The 21550-nt window shown below is 40.0% G+C and overlaps 1 protein-coding gene and 1 pseudogene across 1 annotated transcript; one reads left to right on the top strand and one right to left on the bottom strand.

Moving 5' to 3' along the window:
- Window positions 1-868: 868 nt before the first annotated feature.
- ADAT2 (adenosine deaminase tRNA specific 2) lies at window positions 869-21530 on the bottom strand. The gene is made up of 6 exons (XM_021693432.2): window positions 21418-21530; window positions 11496-11600; window positions 8322-8472; window positions 7029-7135; window positions 1974-2046; window positions 869-1863 (listed from the first exon to the last, which is right to left on the bottom strand). The coding sequence occupies exons 1-6, from the start codon at window positions 21514-21516 to the stop codon at window positions 1820-1822; spliced, it is 579 nt and encodes a 192-aa protein (XP_021549107.1). The 5' UTR covers window positions 21517-21530; the 3' UTR covers window positions 869-1819.
- Window positions 13911-20214, top strand: LOC110583128 (annotated as a pseudogene).
- Window positions 21531-21550: the final 20 nt, after the last annotated feature.

The following is a 21550-nucleotide window of genomic DNA, read 5'->3' as shown; positions in this document are numbered from 1 at the left end:
TTTCTGTCTACAAATAATGCCGGAGAAAACGATGATATGAAGATGGTAAGTGCACTAAGGTCAGCTTGCAGAGAAGCATAAGGAGCCAGAAATGAATTATGACCAACTGCAAAAAGGAATAAACTAGTCAAAGCACTAAAATTTAATGAAGAGATAATTTTTTAAAGTAGGTAAAACTGAAAAGAAGTTACATGTAACATTATTACAGATTTAAAAGTATGCATATTCTTCTCCATAAAATTTCTCAAATGCAGTTAAAAACACACATGTACAAAACCAAGCAATTATAAGTCCTCTGAAGCATGTAACTGTGATTAGCTGCTACTCTCAGCAATATAAAAATACTTTCACCACAATTACATTCCAGCCTGTAATGTAATTCAAAACAAACAAGTCAGACATCGTTCAAATGGCAGAAACAACAAATACAGATGCTTTGCATCAAGGAAATGAATCCACGAAGAAATGCAACAGGGGCCCGGAGCTGGGCTTCTGGTGGAACGGTGAGGCCCCCTTCTGGGCAGATGCAGCGAACCCCAGTGTGGCTCTGCAAGGCTGTTCTCTCACTGCTGCAGTCAGAAAGCTGAATATCTGGGACTTCCTGCTGCAGAGACCCTTTCCAGGGTTGTGTGCACATTTTTAAATTTTAGATTTTAATTCTAAATCTGGACTTTTATAAAAATAAATAACAACTTGATTTCAGATTAAATGAACCAGTGTATTTAACTGTGCAACACTGGCAGTCCCAACCCCAAATGCCACATCCATCCCCTTTTCCCTGTTCTTTTTCTTTTTTTTTTTTTTTTAAAGATTTTATTTATTTATTTGAGACAGAGAGAATGAGAGAGACAGAGAGCACATGAGAGGGGGAGGGTCAGAGGGAGAAGCAGGCTCCCTGCCAAGCAGGGAGCCCGATGCGGGACCCCTGTTCTTTTTCTTATTGCCATAATTCTTAACATCTTCTAAAATACTATATAATCTATAAGGTGTGTCCCCCTGCTAGAATAGCAGCACCATGTTCTGTTCATGGATTCGATGAACAAATGGAGCCTGGCATAGTATAGCTGCTCAATAATAAAGAAGGAATTGTCTCAGTTATGCTTCTATCTTTTATTTTTAAGAAAATATCCATCTTCATCTTCAAAGAAAGCATAAGTACGGTTTTATTATAGCAATATGCTATGATTTAAAAACGATGCTCAAGTACTTGTTTTAAAAATATGCATTTTCTCTAACTGCTTTATAAAAACAAAAAAAAACACAAAAAAACCAAAACCGAACAAACAAACAAAAATGTGTTCTGAGGAGCACGCATTCATAGTCTAGATGTACACAACTCCTATACAAATTCCAAGGAAGTCACGGGCCCTCAACCCCTGGGAGAACAGAGTGGCTACAGAGAATAGAGGATCCGATTCTGAAAAGCCAGGCCTAAAGCAGGTGTCCACGGTGTGGCGCACTCCAGCCTGGATGCAGGCCCGCTAACTGGGTCTGGATGCACATTCGCTGAAACAGCACTTTCCTGGCCTAGGCACAGTGATTTTGGCAAGAAGGTTACGTGCTGCTTACTAATTTCTAAAACCTCGATCTTTATTTTTTTTTCCCCCTTCTTAAAATGTTCTTTAAGCTTATGGAAAAGCTAATCATTGTATATAATTGGGAGACTTTTAAAAAGTGCTAATTTGTTCCCTCAACAGAGCAAATAGTGAGAGATGATTTCCCCAGGAGTTAAGGACATATGTAAACATGATTCAATGATGTCAACAGCTTTCAGTCCAAGAATGTCATGGAGGGGGATCAGCCTTTCATCAGAACAAGTTCAAGGTTTCTGACATTCCTTTTTCCGAACTTTTGATTTGGGTGCTGTGAAAAGAATAGAAAAGAAAAAATGAAAGAGGTAGGCCCTTGTCAAGTCTCTTCACACCGATTTGTCTTAAGTGAGGTTACATTATGTACAGCAGGGGAAAACTGACCATTTGGATTTTCCTGTTTGTAGAAGGTCTTTAACATTTCCACTGCTTCCTCGGCCCGATATCCAGGAATGCACTGATGAAATGAGAAAACTGAGAATGAATATCGGCCTATGAAAATGTGGCCTGTATCCCATAAACACAGCAATGTATACATAATTACATAAACTTATTTCAGATAACGTTAATACACTTTGGGAATAGCAGTAATGCGGGTAAGGAAATACATTACCAAAAGAATAGACGTATGGACTCACCATCACTCCAATCAACTATTATTCCTCAAGTACTATTGAAGTTACTAGCTATGTGATCTTCGGTACGATAGTTAAACTCTCTGCCTCAGCTTCCTCGTGTGTAAAATGTAGGTATAATTATAGCACTTACCTCAGAGGGATTTCATGAAGATTAAATAAGATTGCAAAAATAACACCTATTACATACCTGGCACATCGTAAGTGTTTGTTAAGCATGAGCTATTTCTATCTACTGTTATTTACTAGGGGCCCATCTTGGGGTCATGAGGTTGGGCCCCGTGTGGGGCTCCGTGCTTAGCGAGGAGTCGGCTTGAGATTCTCTCCCCCTCTGCCCCTGCCACTTGTGCTCTCTCTCTCTCTCTCTCTCAAGTAAATATAAATCTTAAAAAAAAAAAAGTGTTCAGTTTGATCTATCTTTGGTATCTAACTAGAGGGAAGGGATCAATACGTGAAAGAATAAGAAACTATGATAATGGTTAAGGAATGAAATTACATGAAATATCACATGAAGATGAAATTTGAACTTGCCTTCAAGGTAGCAAATATTTGAGGTGTCTAGTGGCTCAGTCGGTTAAGCGTGTTACTCTTGATTTAGGCACAGGTCATGATCTCAGTGTCATGAGCTCGAGCCCTGAGACAGGCTCCCACTGGGCATTAAGGCTGCTTAAGATTCTCTCTCTCTCTCTATCGCTCTGCTCCACCCCCCAACTCGCACACAAGTGCACGTGCGCTCTCTAGAATAAATAAAAATTAAAAATTAAGAAAAAAGAAAATATTTAAAGACACTGAGCAGAGCGTTTCAGGGAAAGAGTAAGAATAAGCTTGGGCTATGTGAGGAAACCAACTAATGAGGGGTTGGGGGGCCTACAGTGAAAGAATTAGATAAAATGAGGTCAAAATATACAGGGCTTTGAAGGCGTGTCACAGGAATTTGGACTTGATACACTGCATCCTTCTAAGGTGCATGAAATGATAAAATGGACAGCGATTCCAGGGAGGAACATCCAGAAGCAGCCACAGGAGGGGAAGCAGGTAATGAGCACCAGCATAAGGGCCCGGTCAGTGTGGTCTACTGCTCAGAAAGAACCTCCCTTTCTCTTGTGCCTTCAGTCAGCTCTTGCCTGGGCCTATAAAGCCTGCATAAACTTTCCCCATTAAAAGAAATAACCTTCGGAGTTCGATGTTTTTAGATTGCACATGTGAGTGAGATGATACAGTATTTGTCTTTCTCTGACTTATTTCACTTGGCATAGTGCCCTCAAGGTCCATCTGCATTGTCCCAAATCGCAGAATTTCCTTCTTTTTATGGCTGAATATTCTATTGCATATATATAATGAAATATATATACATATAAAACGTTTTCTTTTCTTTTTTAATTTTATTTTATTATGTTAATCACCATACATTACATCATTAGTTTTTGATGGAGTGTTCCATGATTCATTGTTTGTGTATAACACCCAGTGCTCCATTCAATACATGCCCTCTTTAATACCCATCACCAGGCTAACCCATCCCCCCACCCCTCTCCCCTCTAGAGCCCTCAGTTTGTTAGAAGCAGAGAGTAGAATGGTAATCGCCAGGGGTGGAGGGGTGGGGTTGGGAGGAAATGAATAGACCGCTGATCCAAGGATACAAACTTTCAGTTATAAGGTAAGTTCTGAGGATCTAAGGTACATCATGGTGACTAGTTAACAATACTATATTGTGTACTTGAAAACTGTTAAGAGAGTAGAGTTTAAATGTTCTCACCATAACAACAACAAAATGGTAATTATGTGAGGAAAATGGTGTGTCAACTAACTTTATTGTGGTAAACATTTCATAATCTAAACATCTATCAAATCATCACATTGTATACCTTAAATTTACACATGTTATATGTCAATTATATCTCAGTAAAGCTGGGGGAAAAAAAAATCCCAATAACCTTCCTTCCACCCTGCCCCTCAGGCAAGCTGCTACTCTGCTAGTCCCTGAGAACATTCCAGACTCCTGACTGTTGCTTGTGTGACTCTCATTTCCTCCTCAACCTCATCCTCACTGGCTTGTGCTTCCAGATATCCCAAAGGCCCCTACTGACCAAAACAATGGTTCCCTTTCCAGCCTCCTCAATTCTCTGCAGTTGTGGAGACCATTGACCATTCTCGATTCTTCTTAGCACTCTCTCCTCCCTTGGCTTCTCAGTTCTCATAACCTTCTCAGATCATTCTAACCATGGTGGGTCAGTCCCCTTCTCCTCATGCCACATTAAGTGTTCATGTTCCTCAGAGCACCCGCCTCTCCTCATGCTCTCATGAACACTAGCACAAGACACTCTCCTCTACTATGAAGTTAGACCAAAGGTCCTCCATCGTGGCTGCTCAGTGGAATCACCTGGGAACTCTGTGGGATTATGACTGAGTGCCTGTAAGTCAGAATCCCACCCAGGTGGAAGATAAGATAGTGACATGGATCCTCAGTTGCCCTCCGATAGCCAGTCCCCCTGCTGTCCCAGCCCAAGGCTGCCTACGTGACCCCCCCTACCCCCACAGTCCCGTTTGTACAAGGTCTGGTATGGTGAGCCCCTCCTCCTGGGAAACAGGGCAAAGCCATAAAAGGGGCCTGTCCCCTCGCCCATCACCAATGAATGTTCATGGAAAACCTGCTTCTGGGTAAAGGGTTTCCCATGCAGCAAAGCAGCTCCCTCCCTGCGATCTACTGAAAGTCAGCCCAGGACACAAGGGATTGTGAAAAACAAAACTAAAAAAGAAAAAAATATATACTAATATTCTCTTCTACCCTTTCGCCTTCTTATCCAGTTGATCTGGGGTGGGGACCTCCCACAGCCACACGTAAAAGCTCTGTAATATGCAGTCCGGGATGAGACCCACTGAGTTATAGATGGGGAAAGAAACTGCATCACTCTATGATACCAAGATACTTTCAATTATCCATTATAGCTACAAATTTGTGGCTTTAATAAAAAGCACACATTCTTATTAAACTTTTAAAAACGGACCAGGTATGTATTATAAGGTAATCACCACCTTCTTTGAAAAGAATAATTCTGTAGGTATCCTCTATGAGCTTAATGCTGCTTATAATACAGCATTAAATAATTCTATGATTCTTTAATATAAAAACAGCATCCCACCTCCCACAGACTCTCCCACCCAACCCAACCCAATAAAGGAAGAAAACACAGGGTCCAGAGACCTAAGGTATCAGTGTTTTCTTTAGAATCTCAAACACTTTAAAAAAAATAAAATAATAATAATTTGGCATCCAACCTGGAGCTATGGCTTCAAACCATGGTCATTCATTTCCCTGGAGCCAATTTGGCCAGGTACACACATTACAAACAAGCTTATTCTTCAGTTCACCCTGTGCAGAAATATGTAGGAGAGGATTGTGTATGCACCCAATGTCACTCATGTGTTGGAGAGAAATTTTCTACCCATGTCTGATATCCAAGGGCACATCTTTGTTCTGCCCAGAAGCTTTGAGAAATTCTTTAGCTCTTTCTCATAAACAAAGTACAGAGTCAGCAATTTACTTGCAAAGAGTTATGTAAGCAAAATTTGAGCCACCGATATAAGTGACTGGAAAAATCAAATCACTTTGCACATTTTTTTTAATGGTCGAGCTGACTGTATTGTTTACTCTCCATCGTTTTATTACAATTTATTTTCTGATGTGATGTTAAAAGTCATCTATTCTCAAATGTACAGAAGTTGTTAGGAAAGCTAATGTTCGGCTGGGAAAACTCAAAATAGAATGTTTTCCAAAACTTGTTCTCAGTGGGATTCAGCCAAATTTAGCCCTTCATAGGTACTCAGTATTCTCCTAAGAATATCTGAGATCTTTGAAGTTAACTGCACACCATGTCCAGCATTTATTAAATCCTTTTCTTTTTAAAGCATAATATTTCAGGATTAACCTTAGAAAAAAAAATAAAACCAGTTTGTGAAAAATGCTATGTGTCTACAGGACAAACTCTGAAATATCAATTCCTAATGCTCATAGCCTTAAACATAAAAACTTGGGGACAGGTGGCAAGATTAAAGGGAAAGTAGGATTTTTAAGAGAAGATGAAAGCAATGTGGATTCTTGAGTCTGGGGGAAATTTCAGTATTGAAAAGGCAGGGGGGAAAAATAATGAAAATGCAGGTATTAATGCTAGACACCAAAAATAGTACATAGAACAGGGATGCCTGGGTGGCTCAGTCGGTTAAGCACCTGGCTCGTGGTTTCGGCTCAGGTCATGATCTCAGGGTCCTGAGATCAAGCCCACATCGAGCTCTACGCTCAGTGCGGACTCTGCTTGTCCCTCTCCCTCTGCTCCTCCCCCCATGCTCTCTCTGTCTCTCTCATCAATAAAAATAAAATCTTTGAAAAAAAATAGTACATAGCAATAAAGCAAAACGATTGGCTTTGTGCAAAAACATTGTGTGCGCACCGTAAACAGTATCTACGGTGCAGCAGGGGGCTGGGGACACTCCCTGAGTGAGAATGACAACAGAGACAGTGTCTCCAACATTCCTGAGCGCATCAGTGAGGACTGTCGGGAGATCCCTGGGAAGGCCAGGGATCTCCTTCTGGAGAGATTCTGCTCATTAAGAGAGCCAAGCACTCACCTGGAAATGATACCTGTCCTCTTCTACTGAGGCACAAATGAACTTGATGGGAGGTCCCAGAGTCAGACTGGTCCCAGCATGGCTTTTTGGTATACTGACCGCACGTGAACTATTCCCACGAACTAATCCCACGAAGAGAGCAAAGTAGTTCGCAATAAAAAGCATAAACGGGTCACGTTACCTGAAATGGTCTCCCCGTATTCGGTAGATCAGCAGAGGCGATATTTAGAACGGAGCCACAGCCGCCAAACCGTTCGTTCTGACAGCCATACACAACCAGCGGGATTTATGAGAAAGAATTAAGGTCCTGAAGAGAGTGTGCAGCTCCAGTGCATACAGTGACAAAACCAGTCCATCCTGGACAGACAAGCTCAGGCTACTTTTAAAAACAGTTAAGCTTAGGCTTAGTCTTAAAAATCACACAATCCAGTCACACAAAAGAAGAGGTTTAAAGGATTTAGAGATGAACATCTCACAACTGCAAATAATGAAAACCGAATACACAGTTGCTAAAAGTTTATAGTTTGGTGCTCTCTCTTGTCTTTCCTAACTCACTTTCTTTGAGTCATTAGAGAATTGGAGCCAGAAAGGAAGTAGGAATTTAATCCAGGGATTTTTCGCCTTTTAAAAACAGGATTGTCCCCTAATCTTTTGCCAAATAAAATATAACCCGTGCCCCAATATAAAACAAACTAAAACTGAGCCACCGTCTAAGGCAGGATGGGGACAGAGTTCTAAGTTGACCAGAACTCCCCTCTTTACAAAGTAGAGACTGTACCTGTTATACTCAAAACCCCCTGTTATTTTTAAAGTGATAAAACTTTTCACACATAGCAAAATAAGTACATAAAAACTGTCCAAGTATGAAATTGAGTTTTTGAACAAGCGAGTAATTTTTTAAAGATCTTAGAGACAAACTTGCTAACACTCTGTATTTGTGTCCCTTACTCTATGAAAGACACAATTCAAAGAGCTGTAACTTTCTCAATTTCCCATTTATCTACAATTATAACATCATCAGTGACTTGTTTTTTTACCTTATATTTACTTTGGACTTAAAATTTCTCATACGTTGTAATTGGTATTAATGGCAAAAATAAACAAAAACATAAAGAGAAAGAAAAATTTTAAATCACCTATGATCTATTATTCAAAGGTGCATATTCTTCAGACCTTTTCTCTGTACAGTTTTATAATCTACTTTAATTTGTGACTTATCCTTACATAAGTTTGTTAGCTCTTAGTTTTTCTTTCTCTAGTTTTATTTGGTTAATAGTTTTACATCTATTGATATAAAATGAAAAAATCATATGATTTAAAAATCCTTCCTAAAAATTTTTTGGCCAAGGGGTACAATATTTTATAATTTGTTTCATAAATCTGTTTTCACATATTAGAAAGCAGGTTATGTGTCTGGGCATTTTCAAGGTTATAGGAAGGGCACACGACATTAACTCACGAAGTCAAAGGATACTCATCAGGCGGAGAGCAGCTGCACACATAATACACGGCTCCACTGTGACATACAGCACGGTGTGTTCAAATACTTCAGAAGGACTCTTGCCACTTCGATGACACCAATCTAGGGCCTGATCGATGGCCACCATTTCTGCATGTCGAGTAGCCTGAAAGGAGAGAGGTGCTTGCATCAACATGTAACTGTATTGTGCAAACACTCGAAAATAGATACCAAAAAAATGGGCCTAATGTTTCTGCCAACATTTTAATGCATAAAGGTTTTGGGACACTCTAAGCACTTGGCAATGTATTTCCCAGTTCAAGTCCCATAATCTGACCAACAAAAGACACCTAATCGGAGATGCCGTGAGAATTATGCTATATTTTTAGTTAAGCACCTCAGAACCTCAAGGGATGCTCTTTCAATTAAAATGCCATAGAGAATATAAGTCTCAGGGGTTAAAAAAAAAAAAAAAAAAAGAGTCTAGGGTTTGTGAATATTCGAGGGGAAGCCTGAAGTCTTCATAAGCATGTGCTCCATTTTCAGATGTTTTCAAGGCTGTCCCTCACTTCACTCTAAGCAAATCTGTATTTAGTTAGTGGAATGTCATCACTTACATTTTCTTTGGGATGAGATTTTATATTCTGGCAGACTCTAGAGAAAAGCAGACATTTGGTATCAGTCTCAGATACCTCATGGGTGGCATAGAATATAGGAGAAATCACACAGCATTTGCAAATAACCATTCTTAAGTTTGAATCCTGACTGTGACATCACTAATTCTGTGGCCTTAGGCAAGTTACATAACTTCTCTAAGCCTTGGCTCCCCCATATGTAGAACGGGGTTCACTGGCATCTACACCTCATAAAACACTGAATTACAAGAAGCGTATGCTGTGTGCTATCTACGTGCTCTGCTATGCAATAATTATTAAAGATATTCACGATAATCACATCTATCAATAAGCTTATGCTGATTGCTATGTACAAGCCACTGTGCTAAATCCTATGTGAGATTACAAAGTCTGTCCTCAGCAAGTATAAAATCTGGTTGGGGCAAACAGAAAGGCACTCATTAACCTGTGACATAGAGCAGGGTGTGAGAGATGCTGGTGCAGTGGCCCGAGGTGCCATGGAAGCTAGAGGCAGGTGGAAGCAATGCTGGTCCAGAATTATGATCTCAGAGCTGTAAGGTACTTTAGAGAACAGGTTCCCAAACCTGCCTGCATACCAGAACTAACTGGGAAACTTAACAAAAAGTTTCCTCAATTCAGGGGTTTTTTAACAATCAGATTCAGAATTACTGAATCGGATCTCCCCAGAATTCTCAGTAAGTAAGTAACTGTTGAACTGAATCCCTGCAATCAACCTCTCTTTTTTAGAAAATCCAGAGTGGTGTGGTGTCCTGGAAACAAGTAAAGAAAGTGCTTTTTGGTTTTTGGAGTTTTTTTTTTTAAGACTTATTTATTTATTTGAGAGGAGAGAGGGAGAGCAGGGTGGAGGGGCAGATGGAGAGAGAGCAGACTCCCTGCCAAGAACGGAGCCAGATGCGGGCTCTATCCCAGGATCCTGTGATTATGACCTGGGCCGAAATCAAGAGTAGGCTGCTTAACTCACTGAGCCACCCTGGCGCCCCTCAACCTCTCTTTTAGTGCTGAAGAACCACAAGCCAATTTAGGACATGTTAAAAACACACAGTGGGAGAGGTGATGGTAGTGATGAGGGTGGTGGTAGTTGAGAGCCAAAAGTAGGACTCAGGTTTCCTCATTTGGGGTCAAGAGTCTTTCTGTAGTGTTTGATAGGGTAATCTTCTATAGGATACACAAACCAAAATAAAAAGGCAGGTTAATTTCAAGATACAGAAGAAACCCAGGTCATTGGGGGGTTAGATGGATGACATCAGGGCATTTAAAGTTCTGATATTAAAGATATCATACCAAACCACAAAATACACAAAATAGGGAGATAGAGCAATTATTTAAAATACAGAATTCTACTCCCCAACAAGTATCTATATATTCACTAATTGCTACATTATGTTTATTACTTAGCTCACAAATGTTTTGATATCCAAATAATAATTGCTTTGTGAACCTGGGTTCCTACTTTGCATGTGTTTTCTCTTTGATAGATGTGATGGATAAACATTAAATGCCCCATAGCACCCCATAGTACCAGCACCAGCTTGTTCTCTGGTTCCCACGATCAAACGATAAGATCACAGTCTGTGTGAGTGGTGTTGTGGTTCTAAGCTCTGAGTCCACCTAGTACTTCTGATAATCATAAAAGTGGATATTTCATTTATACTTACCATGACACACTGTTGTGATACCAAGAAGTGTTGCCTTAATTCATGAACTTTTCAAGCTAACCACATAATATAAAGGCACACAAACTATAATGTGTAATACCAGGGCGCCTGGGTGGCTTAGTTGGTTAAGCATCCAGCTCTTGATTTCAGCTCAGGTCATGATCTTGGGTTCATAAGATTGAGCACTGGGTGTGCAGCCTGCTTAAGATTCTCTCTCTCCCTCTCCCTGCCACACTCATGCACACATGCTCTCTCTCTCTAAAAAAATAAATAAAAATTAAAAAATAATAAAGTGTAATACCACATGTAGGTACAGAGACAGTAGGTGGTAGAGACTTTATTCCACTGAATTATCTAATACATGAACAGCTTCCGTTATACAATCATTTAATACCTCCAAAGATATAAACTGAAGGTGATTTTTTAATTTACCAGGAGGAAAACATTATTTAAAGGTACTAAAGAATGTGATATGAGTTAAATTGATGTGTTTTATAAAGTGGAATTTTCCTATATTAGATTTGCTTAAGATGGAGATTAGATTCATATCTTCAGTACTGACACTCCAATGTAATAAAATCCCTTCTTGAGTTTCACTCAAATGCTAAAGTAAAACTCCATGAAATAGAAAATTAGCCCCAAAGATTGTATTGCTTCATTAAATTTTTCTGAATTTTCCAAATTTTAAAAAACCAATATGGATCACTTTTATAATCAGAGAGGAAGGCATTCAAAAAAAGAAATGTTAAGGGAAACTACCCTTCCATTATACCTACAGGTCTTGACACAGACCCATCTTCTTGCCAACTGTGATAAAATTCAGTGCACTCCTACCTTTACTGCTGTATGTTTGCAATTAAACTATTCAATCGACATACGTTTTTGGTTTGATTAACTTCATTTCGTCCCTTCCCCACAACTTCATTGTTGTAGACCATAAGGCAGCCAACAGGAACTTCAGTACTTTCTAGGGCTTGCTTGGCCTAAAAGACAAAGTAGAAAATTTAAGATGTAATGTTCAGTACTTAAAAAGATTATAGGAAAGAAATAAACCAGCATAAGCACACATATATAAACCCCAGAACAAAGAAATATAGCTGAGCTTTCCCTTCCCTCAAATATAGTTCAGTATTTAGTGCCTTTGTTCTCCGTTATATCCATATTAAGGGAGACTCAGGAACAAACCCCCTGCACAGGTTCTGAGCCCCTGATTTTTTCTTCTCATGGAAGCAGAAGTGAGCAAAAGGCTGTTACTGACTTTTGTTCTTACGGTGGCAGGGTCTGTGCAACTTTTCAGAGATCATATACATATGTGTAAAGGAAAAGAATAAATAACATGTATAAATACTTTATTGAAGTCTTTTCCTTGTTGAAATTCTACTTGCTTAGTTTTTTTGTTTCACTAAATATTATAGAAGATACCCTCTAGAGGCCCAACAGCATAAAGGTAACCAGATTGGATGTCTCTCTGTGCTATTTCTGCTTTGACACAAGAAAAGCTTCAGAGCACTCTATGTGAAAATGGCACAACCACTTTGGAGAACACTTTGGAAATTTCCTTAAAAAGTAAACATACACATAGCCAATGAACAAATTCTAATCCTAGGTATTTATTTAAGAGAAGGGAATATATGTCCAAAAAAAAAAAAAAAAAAAACTGTAAAAGAATGTTCATAATAGCTTGATTCATAATAGCCCAAATCTGGAAACAGCACAGGTATCCACCAACAAAAGAATGGATAAGCAAACTGGCACAGTCACACCATGGAATACTACTCAGCAATGAAAAGGGACAAGCTAGAGATACACACAACCGTGTGGGTGAATCTCAGACATGCTGAGTAAAAGAAGTCAAACACAAAAGCATACACACTGTCTGACTCCCTTCAGGTTTAGTACTAGAACAGACAAAACTAAATACAATGATAGCAATTTCTTCCTGGAAGGGTATGTGTAAACTGATCGGAAAGGGACACAAGGAACTTTTCCAGGGTGGTCAAAACTCTTGAAAAGGGTGTGGGTTACACAGATGTTTGCATCAGTCAAAACTGAATGGACAACATATATAAGACCTGTGCATTTCATTGTACGTAAGGTACACCTCCATGGAAAAATATAAATCAGAAAAACAAGCTTAAGAATATTTCTACCACCATCATCCTGGAAAAGGGCAAACCACTGGTTATATTTGCAAAGTCTCCCCCATCAGAGGCTGTCCATTTTTATTCTAGCTCTGTCACTGACTGAACCAGGTAAGTCCCGGCCCAACACAGTTAACAAATACTTCTCTGGGCAGAGAGCAAAAGCAAGCAGGTTATATCCGTATACTCCCTGATCCTGTTGCTGAGAGAGAACAAATGAAGAACACAACCCTTGAACTAGGGTATAAACATTTCCATCTTACTGCAGTCAAGAAAACCCAAGTATGGCTGTTTTTAGAAAGGCATAGCATTTCTTATTTTGGCAGGCCTGAAGACACTTTGGAAGACTAGATTACCAATTAAGTGTAGGTATTCACACACAGCATAAGGCATATACAGTGTAAAGTTGAAGACATTGCTTAAGACCGCATGTTCTACCTCTTGCACTAGCCCCTATTCCTGGCTATACTTTATTTAGAGTAGCAATAACTTCCTATCATCATGCTAACATGGGTTGCTTAGCCACTTCAACCATGCTCAACTGACACTTAAATTGTCCTTGGGCCAATAAAGGTGAAAGGAGAGGCACATAGCATAGTGGTATCAAGCTATATCTCTCCTTCTTCCTCCAGGGTGGTAGGACAGAGCTATGGCCTGCACAGATGTAGGGAGAGAGTAGCTGAAGCAGTAAGACTGCATTCTTCCCACCCGGGTCATGAACCACCCACAGGCTAGTTCTGTCCAATACTGTAACAATGGTTAAAGCATGTCAGGTTATGCAAAGCCCGAAAGTCTGAAAAGTTCCAAGGTTTGGTGAATATATACAAATAAATATACAAATGCACCATTGGCTACTAAAGAAAGGAAAGCCAGGAGGAGGACTGACAGCCAGGGAGGATGGCGATGCTGAGTACCCACGCAGTTAAGGCAATCAGCACATGAAAAATGTTATTTAAAATAAGATTGGGAGTACACAGAACCCCAAGTACACACAAGAGAGAAATCATTTACTCATCCAACAAATATTTGTTGAAGATCTTGAGATAGGGAAATTATCCTGGATTATTCAGGTGGCCCTAAATGCAATCACAGGTGTCCTAATAAGAGAGGCAGAGTAAGAGATTTGAAGACATTACACTGTTGGCTTTGAAGATGGAGGAAGAAGCCATGAGTCAAGCAAAGAATGCTCCAGAAGCTGGAAATGGTGAGGAAACATATTCTCCTCTAGAACCTTCAGAGTGTACGCAGCCCCGCTGACACATTGGGTTTTGCCCAGTGAAATGAATTTCAATCACCCAGCATCCAGAGCTGTAAGAGAATAAACTTGTGTTGTTTTAAGCCACTGAGTTTGTAGTAATTTGTTACAGAAGCCATAGGATACTAATACACTGTTAAGAAGAAGAAAAAACAAGCTAAAACAGGAAGAAAATATTTGCAAACTGCATATCCAACAATGGTCTACTATTAAGACTATATAAAGAACTCTCAAAGTTCAACAGCAAAAAAACCAAAAACAATCCCACTAGAAAATGGGCAAAAGATATTAACAGACACTTCACCAAAGAGGGCATATAGATGGCAAATAAGTACATGTAAAGATGTTCATATCATTAGCCATTAGGGAAATGCAAAATAACCACAATGAGTTATCACTACACACCATCAGAATGGCTAAAATAAAAAGTAAAAACACCAAATGCTGGTGAGGCTGAAGAAAAACAGAATGACTTATACACTGCTGGTAGGACTGTAAAATGGTACAGCTATTCTGGAAACTAGTTTGGCAGTTTCTTAAAAAGCAAGACATGCAGTTAACATATGACCCAGCAATTGCACTCTCTGGCATTCTCCCAAGGAACCGAAAGCTTATGGTCATACAGCACATAAATTCATATACAGACATAAATGTTTGCAGGCGTTTTATTCGTAATAGGCAAAAACTGGAAATGATCCAAATGTCCTTCAAAGGATGAATAGTTGAACTGTGGTACGTCCATCCCAAATAATACTACACAGCAACAAAAGGAATAGACTACTGATTCACTCAACATTTGGATGGACCTCAAGGAAATCATGCTGAATGAAAAAAACCAACGCCCAAAAGGTTCCATATTCACATATATAACATTCCTGAATGCAAAATTACAGCCACAAAGAATGGATTAGTGCCTGCCAGGGCTTAAGGGCTTGAGAGTGAATGGTGGCTATAAAGGGTAGCATGAAGGAGCCTGTGGTGACTGAGCAGGTCTGGTGGTGTTTCTGCAAAACCAAACATGTGATAAAATTGCACAGAACTACACACATGTGTGCACAGAAAGCTGATGAAATCTCAATAAGCTCTACAGACTGCATCAATGTCATTCTCCTGGTTTTGATTATTGCACGACAGTTGCATAAGATGTTACCATGGAGGACAGCTGGGTGAAGGGTACATGAGACTTCCCTATATACTTTTTTTTGCAACTTCTATGAATCTATAATTATTTCAAAAGGAAAAGTTTAAAAAAAAATAATAATAATAATAAAGGAGTAAACAAGAAATATCTTGCAATGGAGATTAAGAAGAAATGCCTAGTAAGGTACGAGGAAAATCAGGAGTGTCAGGGCGCCTGGGTGGCTCAGTCAGTTAAGCGCCTGCCTTTGGCTCAGGTCATGATCTCAGGGTCCTGGGATTGTGCCTCATGTCCTTGGGGTCCCTGCTCAGTGGGGAGTCTGCTTCTCCCTCTCCCACTGCCCCTCCCGCTGCTTGTGCATGCTCTCTCTCTCTAAAATAAATAAATAAATAAAATCTTTAAAGAAAGAAAGAGAGAGGAAGGAAGGAAGGAAGGAAGGAAGGAAGGAAGGAAGGAAGAAAGAAAGAAAGAAAGAAAGAAAGAAAGAAAGAAAGAAAGAAAGAAAGAAAGAAAGAAAGAAAGAAAGAAAGAAAGAAAGAAAGAAAGAATCAGGAGTGTCTGCTGTTAGGGAGGATTCGAGGAAAAAAAAAAAAACAGGCCAAGAGAAAAGGGTCAGTGACACAGATGCAATTTTGGTGGAATTGGAAATGAAAACCAGTGGCTTGAAGGGTGACCTATCTAAGTCATGTTAAAAGGACGAGGTACAAAGTAACAAAGCAAATTTGTAAAGAAATTTCTAGCTTCTAACTATTATCACAGACTGTTATGTCTACCTAACAATTGTTCTGATTCTGAGCTTGCAAATCATAAGAGCTTACAACTTATGGAAAAACTTACTTTGACCCAGGACTATTTTAAGCACTTTATCAGTATTGATGCATTTCATTTACAACCCTATGAGATCGATTCAGTGAGCTTCCCCAGTTTACAGATGAGTAAATGGAGACATGGGGAAGTTGGGGATTTGCTCGGGTGAGAGGCTGGGGCCAGAATCCAGGCAATCTGCTCCAGGCATTCATTTCTTCAATAAATATTTATGGAACGTCTACGAGATGCCAGGTCCTGGCCACTCCGCCTCAAATTTCTACTCTAGTCACCACTGATCAGCTACTTTGTCACCTTTTGGGTTCAAAATAGGCCTAGTTCAAGGGACAAAAGTAGAGGGAAAACTTAAAAGAGTGAAACCTGGAAAGTTTAAGGCTAGAAAACTGTAAGAGAAGAAACAAATGAGGGGGCCACGTGACAAAGATTTTCTGTAAAATTATCTCCTGAAGAATTCTGCATGTGGCTATGTAGCTATCTCAAGCACGTAGAAGAGAATTCATGACCCGGGGAAGAAGGAATGGCAGAGGACAGGAAGAACCTGGGTAGCCCAGTGGGGTTCCTAGGCCTGACTTAGGTCACTTGCAAGAAAGCCTGGCAGTCTCTCGCTCCACCCAGCCCCCAGGCGACTGGGAGTGTGCCTTTCATTCTTTCCTTCGGATTTTCTCTTTTTCATTCCGGCAAATGTACCTCCTTTATTCCGCATCCCACCTCTCAAGATTATCTTCCTATTTACTTAGAGTAACTTGTTTTTTGTGAAAAGCCTTCAGCTGCTATCCAAATGAGAGAGAAAACATGAGTGGTGGGAGTATTTAAAAGGGCAAATCAGGTTATTGGTGAAGAAGAGCCCAGCCCACCACGCTGAGGGCGAGTAGCTGAGCAGTTGGGAATGGTGGGTTAGGGAGGAGGTGGTGTGAACAACCCCCAAACCCCACGGAAATGGGTTTAGGTGAGATGCTGTTCAATAAAATACATATTTGTTTTGCTGTCAAGTTCAAAATAGAGTTAAACTAACTAAATAATTAACATAATTTTCAATCCATCCCATCTCATACTTTCCAACTCTCCCACCAACTTTTGGCCAAGTCTGATAATTTCTTTACAAATTTGCTTTCTTACTTTGTACCTTGTCCTTTTAACGTGCAGAAGTTTTTAATATTTATGTAATTAAGACCCATCCATTTTCCTCCTCTGTTTTCTGCCTTTGATGGTATAAGGAGCCCATCTCCATTCCACTAACATTTATCTACCACTGGCTCCTTTCTGGTTTTATTCTTCTTATGCTATGTCTTTGATTAGATTTTACTACAAAAGCACAGTGAAAAATTTCTTTAAAATGACCCATATCTCAAAAAAAAAGACCCATATCTCAAAAAAAAAAACCCATATCTTTACCATGTTAACTAATTATTTGTGTGTGTTCTCCTCTAGTCTTTGTTTATCTGATTAAAAAAAAAAGTTTAAAAAAAAACAACAGCTTTTATTTAGTGAGCATTATGTGTCAGGGACTTTACAAAGATTATCTCTTTTAATCTATACAACCCTGAGACATAGATACCATATACCCATTTTACAGAAGAGGCCTCTGTGGCTGAAAGTTTAAGAATCTGTCAAGGTTAGGGGTGCCTGGGTGGCTCAGTCGTTAAGCGTCTGCCTTCAGCTCAGGTCATGATTCCGGGGTCCTGGGATCGAGCCCCGCATCGGGCTCTCTGCTCTGTGAGAGGCCTGCTTCTCCCTCTCCCACTCCCCTGCTTGTGTTCCCTCTCTCACTGTGTCTCTCTCTGTCAGATAAATAAATAAAATCTTTAAAAAAAAAAAAAAAAAAAAAAAAGAATCTGTCAAGGTTAGCTGGCTTTCAGTAGCCATTCTAGGGTTTGAACATACGCCTGTCTAATCTCTAAATGTACATGTACAGTATAAAAAATAATTTGTATTCTGCTTGCTTAATGTTGAATATTACATGTAGCTGTAATAGTTAATGTCATGTTTGTACCTAATATCCATAACTGTTTTGATAACAGCATATTATTCAATACAGTAATATACTATAATTTAACCATTTCCTTTCATCATAAGTTTGAAATGCTTCCTAGTTTTCCCTGTTACATGTAACACTGAAATGACAATGATTGCTTTTATCTTTCTAAACTATTTCCTTAAGATAAATGCCACAGAATTATATTACTATGTCAAATGATATGAATATTTTTTTTGAGGCTGTTAATTATATTATGCCAGGTTGCCTTCCAAAAATGTTATACCTATTGGACTGTTAGGGCTGTATTGCTTTTTGCACAGACTCACTTAGTTTAGATGACTTTTTTTTAAAAAAATAGATTTTAAGCTTTCTCAAAAACTGTTTTCCTTTCTTTTATAATTCAGGCTTATGTCTATAGATTAAAATCATAGACTAGGATAGAAATTTTCTAGCACAACCCCTTTATTTTAAACAATAAGACCCAGAAATTATATGACTTGGCTGGTCTAATCAGAGCATCCTCTGATTGGTATCCTCCCTACTACATGTACATTGCATATTTCACTTTCAAATTCCTCAGAGATGAATAGATTTGGCACTAGCCATGCTTCTTGTCTAATCTTAAACTCTTCTCAGAAGTACATAGTACACCTTGAATTACTTCAACAATCTTCGAAGTATTTCAAGATTTGAAGTTTCTGTAGTGGGCAGGGCATGACTGAACAAAGCACAAGATTTATGACAAGCACTTTTTCCCCTTTCTTTAAGACCTGGAAGAACATGTATAGGCCAAAACCAAAATACAAGTACTAAGTTAAGGTCCTCCTTGACCCTATGTAGGAATAGGTAAACTAGGTAATCACATCCCCGAGGGGTTTATAATCCAATTAAGACGGGCGCCTGGGTGGCTCAGCCAATTAAGCATCTGACTTGGGCTCAGGTCGTCATCCCAGGGTCCTGGGATGGAGCCCCATGTGGGGCTCTCTGCTCAGCGGGGAGCCTCTTCTCCCTCTCCCACTCACCCTGCCTGCACTCTCTCTCTCTCTGTCAAATAAATAAATATTTAAAAATATATAATCCAATTAAGAGACAAAAAGGTCAAGGCTAGACAGATCTGAGAAACTATGTGGAGTTCAACCATCCCATTTTATAGGGTAGGAGGGGAAAGGGTGGGGCGGTTGGCTTGCCCAAAGTCAGGGCAAAAGGTAGTAAAAGGACTTAAATGTTTAATCCAGAAGTCTAGAGAACAGGGCAGAGATAGGTGGAGGAAATATTCCAATATATTATGACCGAAAGATGCTTAAAGGAAAATAAAGACCCAAAATATGAAAGGATGGAAAAAAAAAAATCACAATTCTGCTACACAAGTGGGAAAGCCCAATGACTGATTAGTTAGCTGTTTTCAAAAATACTATTAAGTCCTCCATGGTAGCATCTCTGAAAATTTTATCTAAGCAGGCTCCACACATAAATACTTTGAGAAGAGCTCCTGAAGCAAATGAAAATAAACAAAAGAGCCCATAAATTCTGACTTCCCAGCATTCAGGTATCATCTGCCCTCTGGAATTCTCACCCATAGAAGGAATCGAATGCAGCTTACTCTAACATATTTTATCCTTCAAGTGTATATATCATCAAACTCACTAGTAAGAAGCTGCCCAGCATATGACATTATTGAAATGATTTGGGGAAGGGAGAGTGAGATTTTGATATCATGTGAAAACTCCTTGTCTCCAACTTAGAGGATCTGGTAACATAAAAGAAGTTCAGGACCAACAAATCCATATGACAAGTTACAAATTAATTTTTAAATGTATATGTGAACAGTAATTAAAGTATCGGAACACTACCTATCTTGTAAGTTTATTAGAGGAAATAAATTATGAAGTGAGCTCAAAGAATGGGTCATAAAATCAAGTTAGTGGGTCAGGACCAGCATTTTTTTCAAAAATCGAGAAGGAGCTTTCCGTGCTCGCCCTCGTGGCGGTGACAGCAGGCGCGCCCTGGACCTGCAGAGCATTGCCGGCGAGTTCCTGGACCTGGATGGACCTGCCGCGGAAATGCTCTGCCAGCAACCACATCATCCACACCAAGGGTCAAGCATCCACCCAGACGAAGGTGGCCGAGGCTGACGAGGTGACAGGCAGGTTCAATGGCCAGTTTGCGCTAAGATATGTGTGGGGCCGTTCACAGGATGGGTGAGTCAGAGGACTCCATCCTCCCACTGGCCAAGGCCAACAGCATCGTTTCAAAGAACTTCTGACTGGAGAGGATCACGGAGGTGGAATATTTGTCATAAATACACAGCACCCTCCCCCCAATTCAAGAAAAGAGAAATACCAGGGAAACTGTACAAAGGAAGGTGAAGTACTGTTCTGTGAAACTTTTGTTTCTGTTATAGCTATGTGTGTATTTACTGAGTTGTAACATAAAATAGACTTTTTTTTACTGTGAGTCACTTTCAAAAAAGTATGAGAAACAAGTTTAAAGGACATTATGTAAGTAGCAGAAACAAATGGATAGACACTGTAATGCATCATGGCTTAGAGAAAAATATTTGGCTGTAATAGTGAATGAATGCAGGGGAAATAGTACGAAAAGAGAACAGAGAGGAATATACCAAAATCAGTTTCAGTGCTGAATTCCCAATGCCAAGCACAGTGTATTCAATAAACATCTGTGGAGTGAATGAATACATAATTATGGAATTAATTAACTATTGGAGACCAGAGGCCCCTAAGGATAGGAAGAATATAATCAAAACCATGTATGAAGAAAAAAGATTTCTTTTACAGCAGCTTTAGAGAAATGTAAAACCGAAGGGCATTTTACATATGTATATGTGTGCAGGTGCATATATTTGTATACATATACATATATATGTGAAAACACACTCTTATCCCTATTAAAGAGCTCCCTGGCACACAGAAGTATGGGTGAAGCTTGGATTACACACAAATCTGATTAGAGCCCTTCTCAATCAGCAATCCTGAAGGGAGCGAAGGAAGTTAAAAGGCTGAGGGCAGTAGGAAAGATGAACGAATGGTGGGATCTGGCTGTACTGGGATTTGTTTTTATCCTGATCTATCAGACACATCCTCGGCGTCCTTTCTCCTACTAGATAGGTTCAAGAGGTCATAAATACAGAAGAATGTGACTTTCCGGATTTGCGAGTGTGTCCCCGAGAGAAGAAGGGGACGCAGCACGTTATGTGCCAGCAGCAGCTGAATGCGGATGTTTGGCTCAGACGTGCCAGTATTTCCTCTCTTCCTTCCCCTACAGCACTGTGCGAATGGGCTAAAGAAAATTTCAGGACAGTAAAGCCAGCTGTCTACCCAGAAAACGTGACCACCATCGAGATTATGGTGGCGAGAAAGCACACCCAGGACGTCTGCTCAAATGCTCGGGTCGAGAAGAGGGCTAAAGAAAGTTCCCACCCACGGCATCCACCTCCTGGACTCCTCACCATTTGCATCGCTTCCTCCATCCACTTTTCGGTCTCCTCGGCCGTCACCGAGCACGCGCCGCCGCCAGTAGCCGGCGTGGACGCCGCCTTCGCCTCCATACCGCACCCGGGCCGCGGCGCTCGGCGCCAGAGG

Source organism: Neomonachus schauinslandi, chromosome 8 (genome assembly GCF_002201575.2).
Source record: "Neomonachus schauinslandi chromosome 8, ASM220157v2, whole genome shotgun sequence".
In the NCBI taxonomy this organism is placed as follows: domain Eukaryota; kingdom Metazoa; phylum Chordata; class Mammalia; order Carnivora; family Phocidae; genus Neomonachus; species Neomonachus schauinslandi.
The sequence above is the reverse complement of the archived record's forward strand: the minus strand, read 5'-3'. Positions and strand labels throughout refer to the sequence as shown.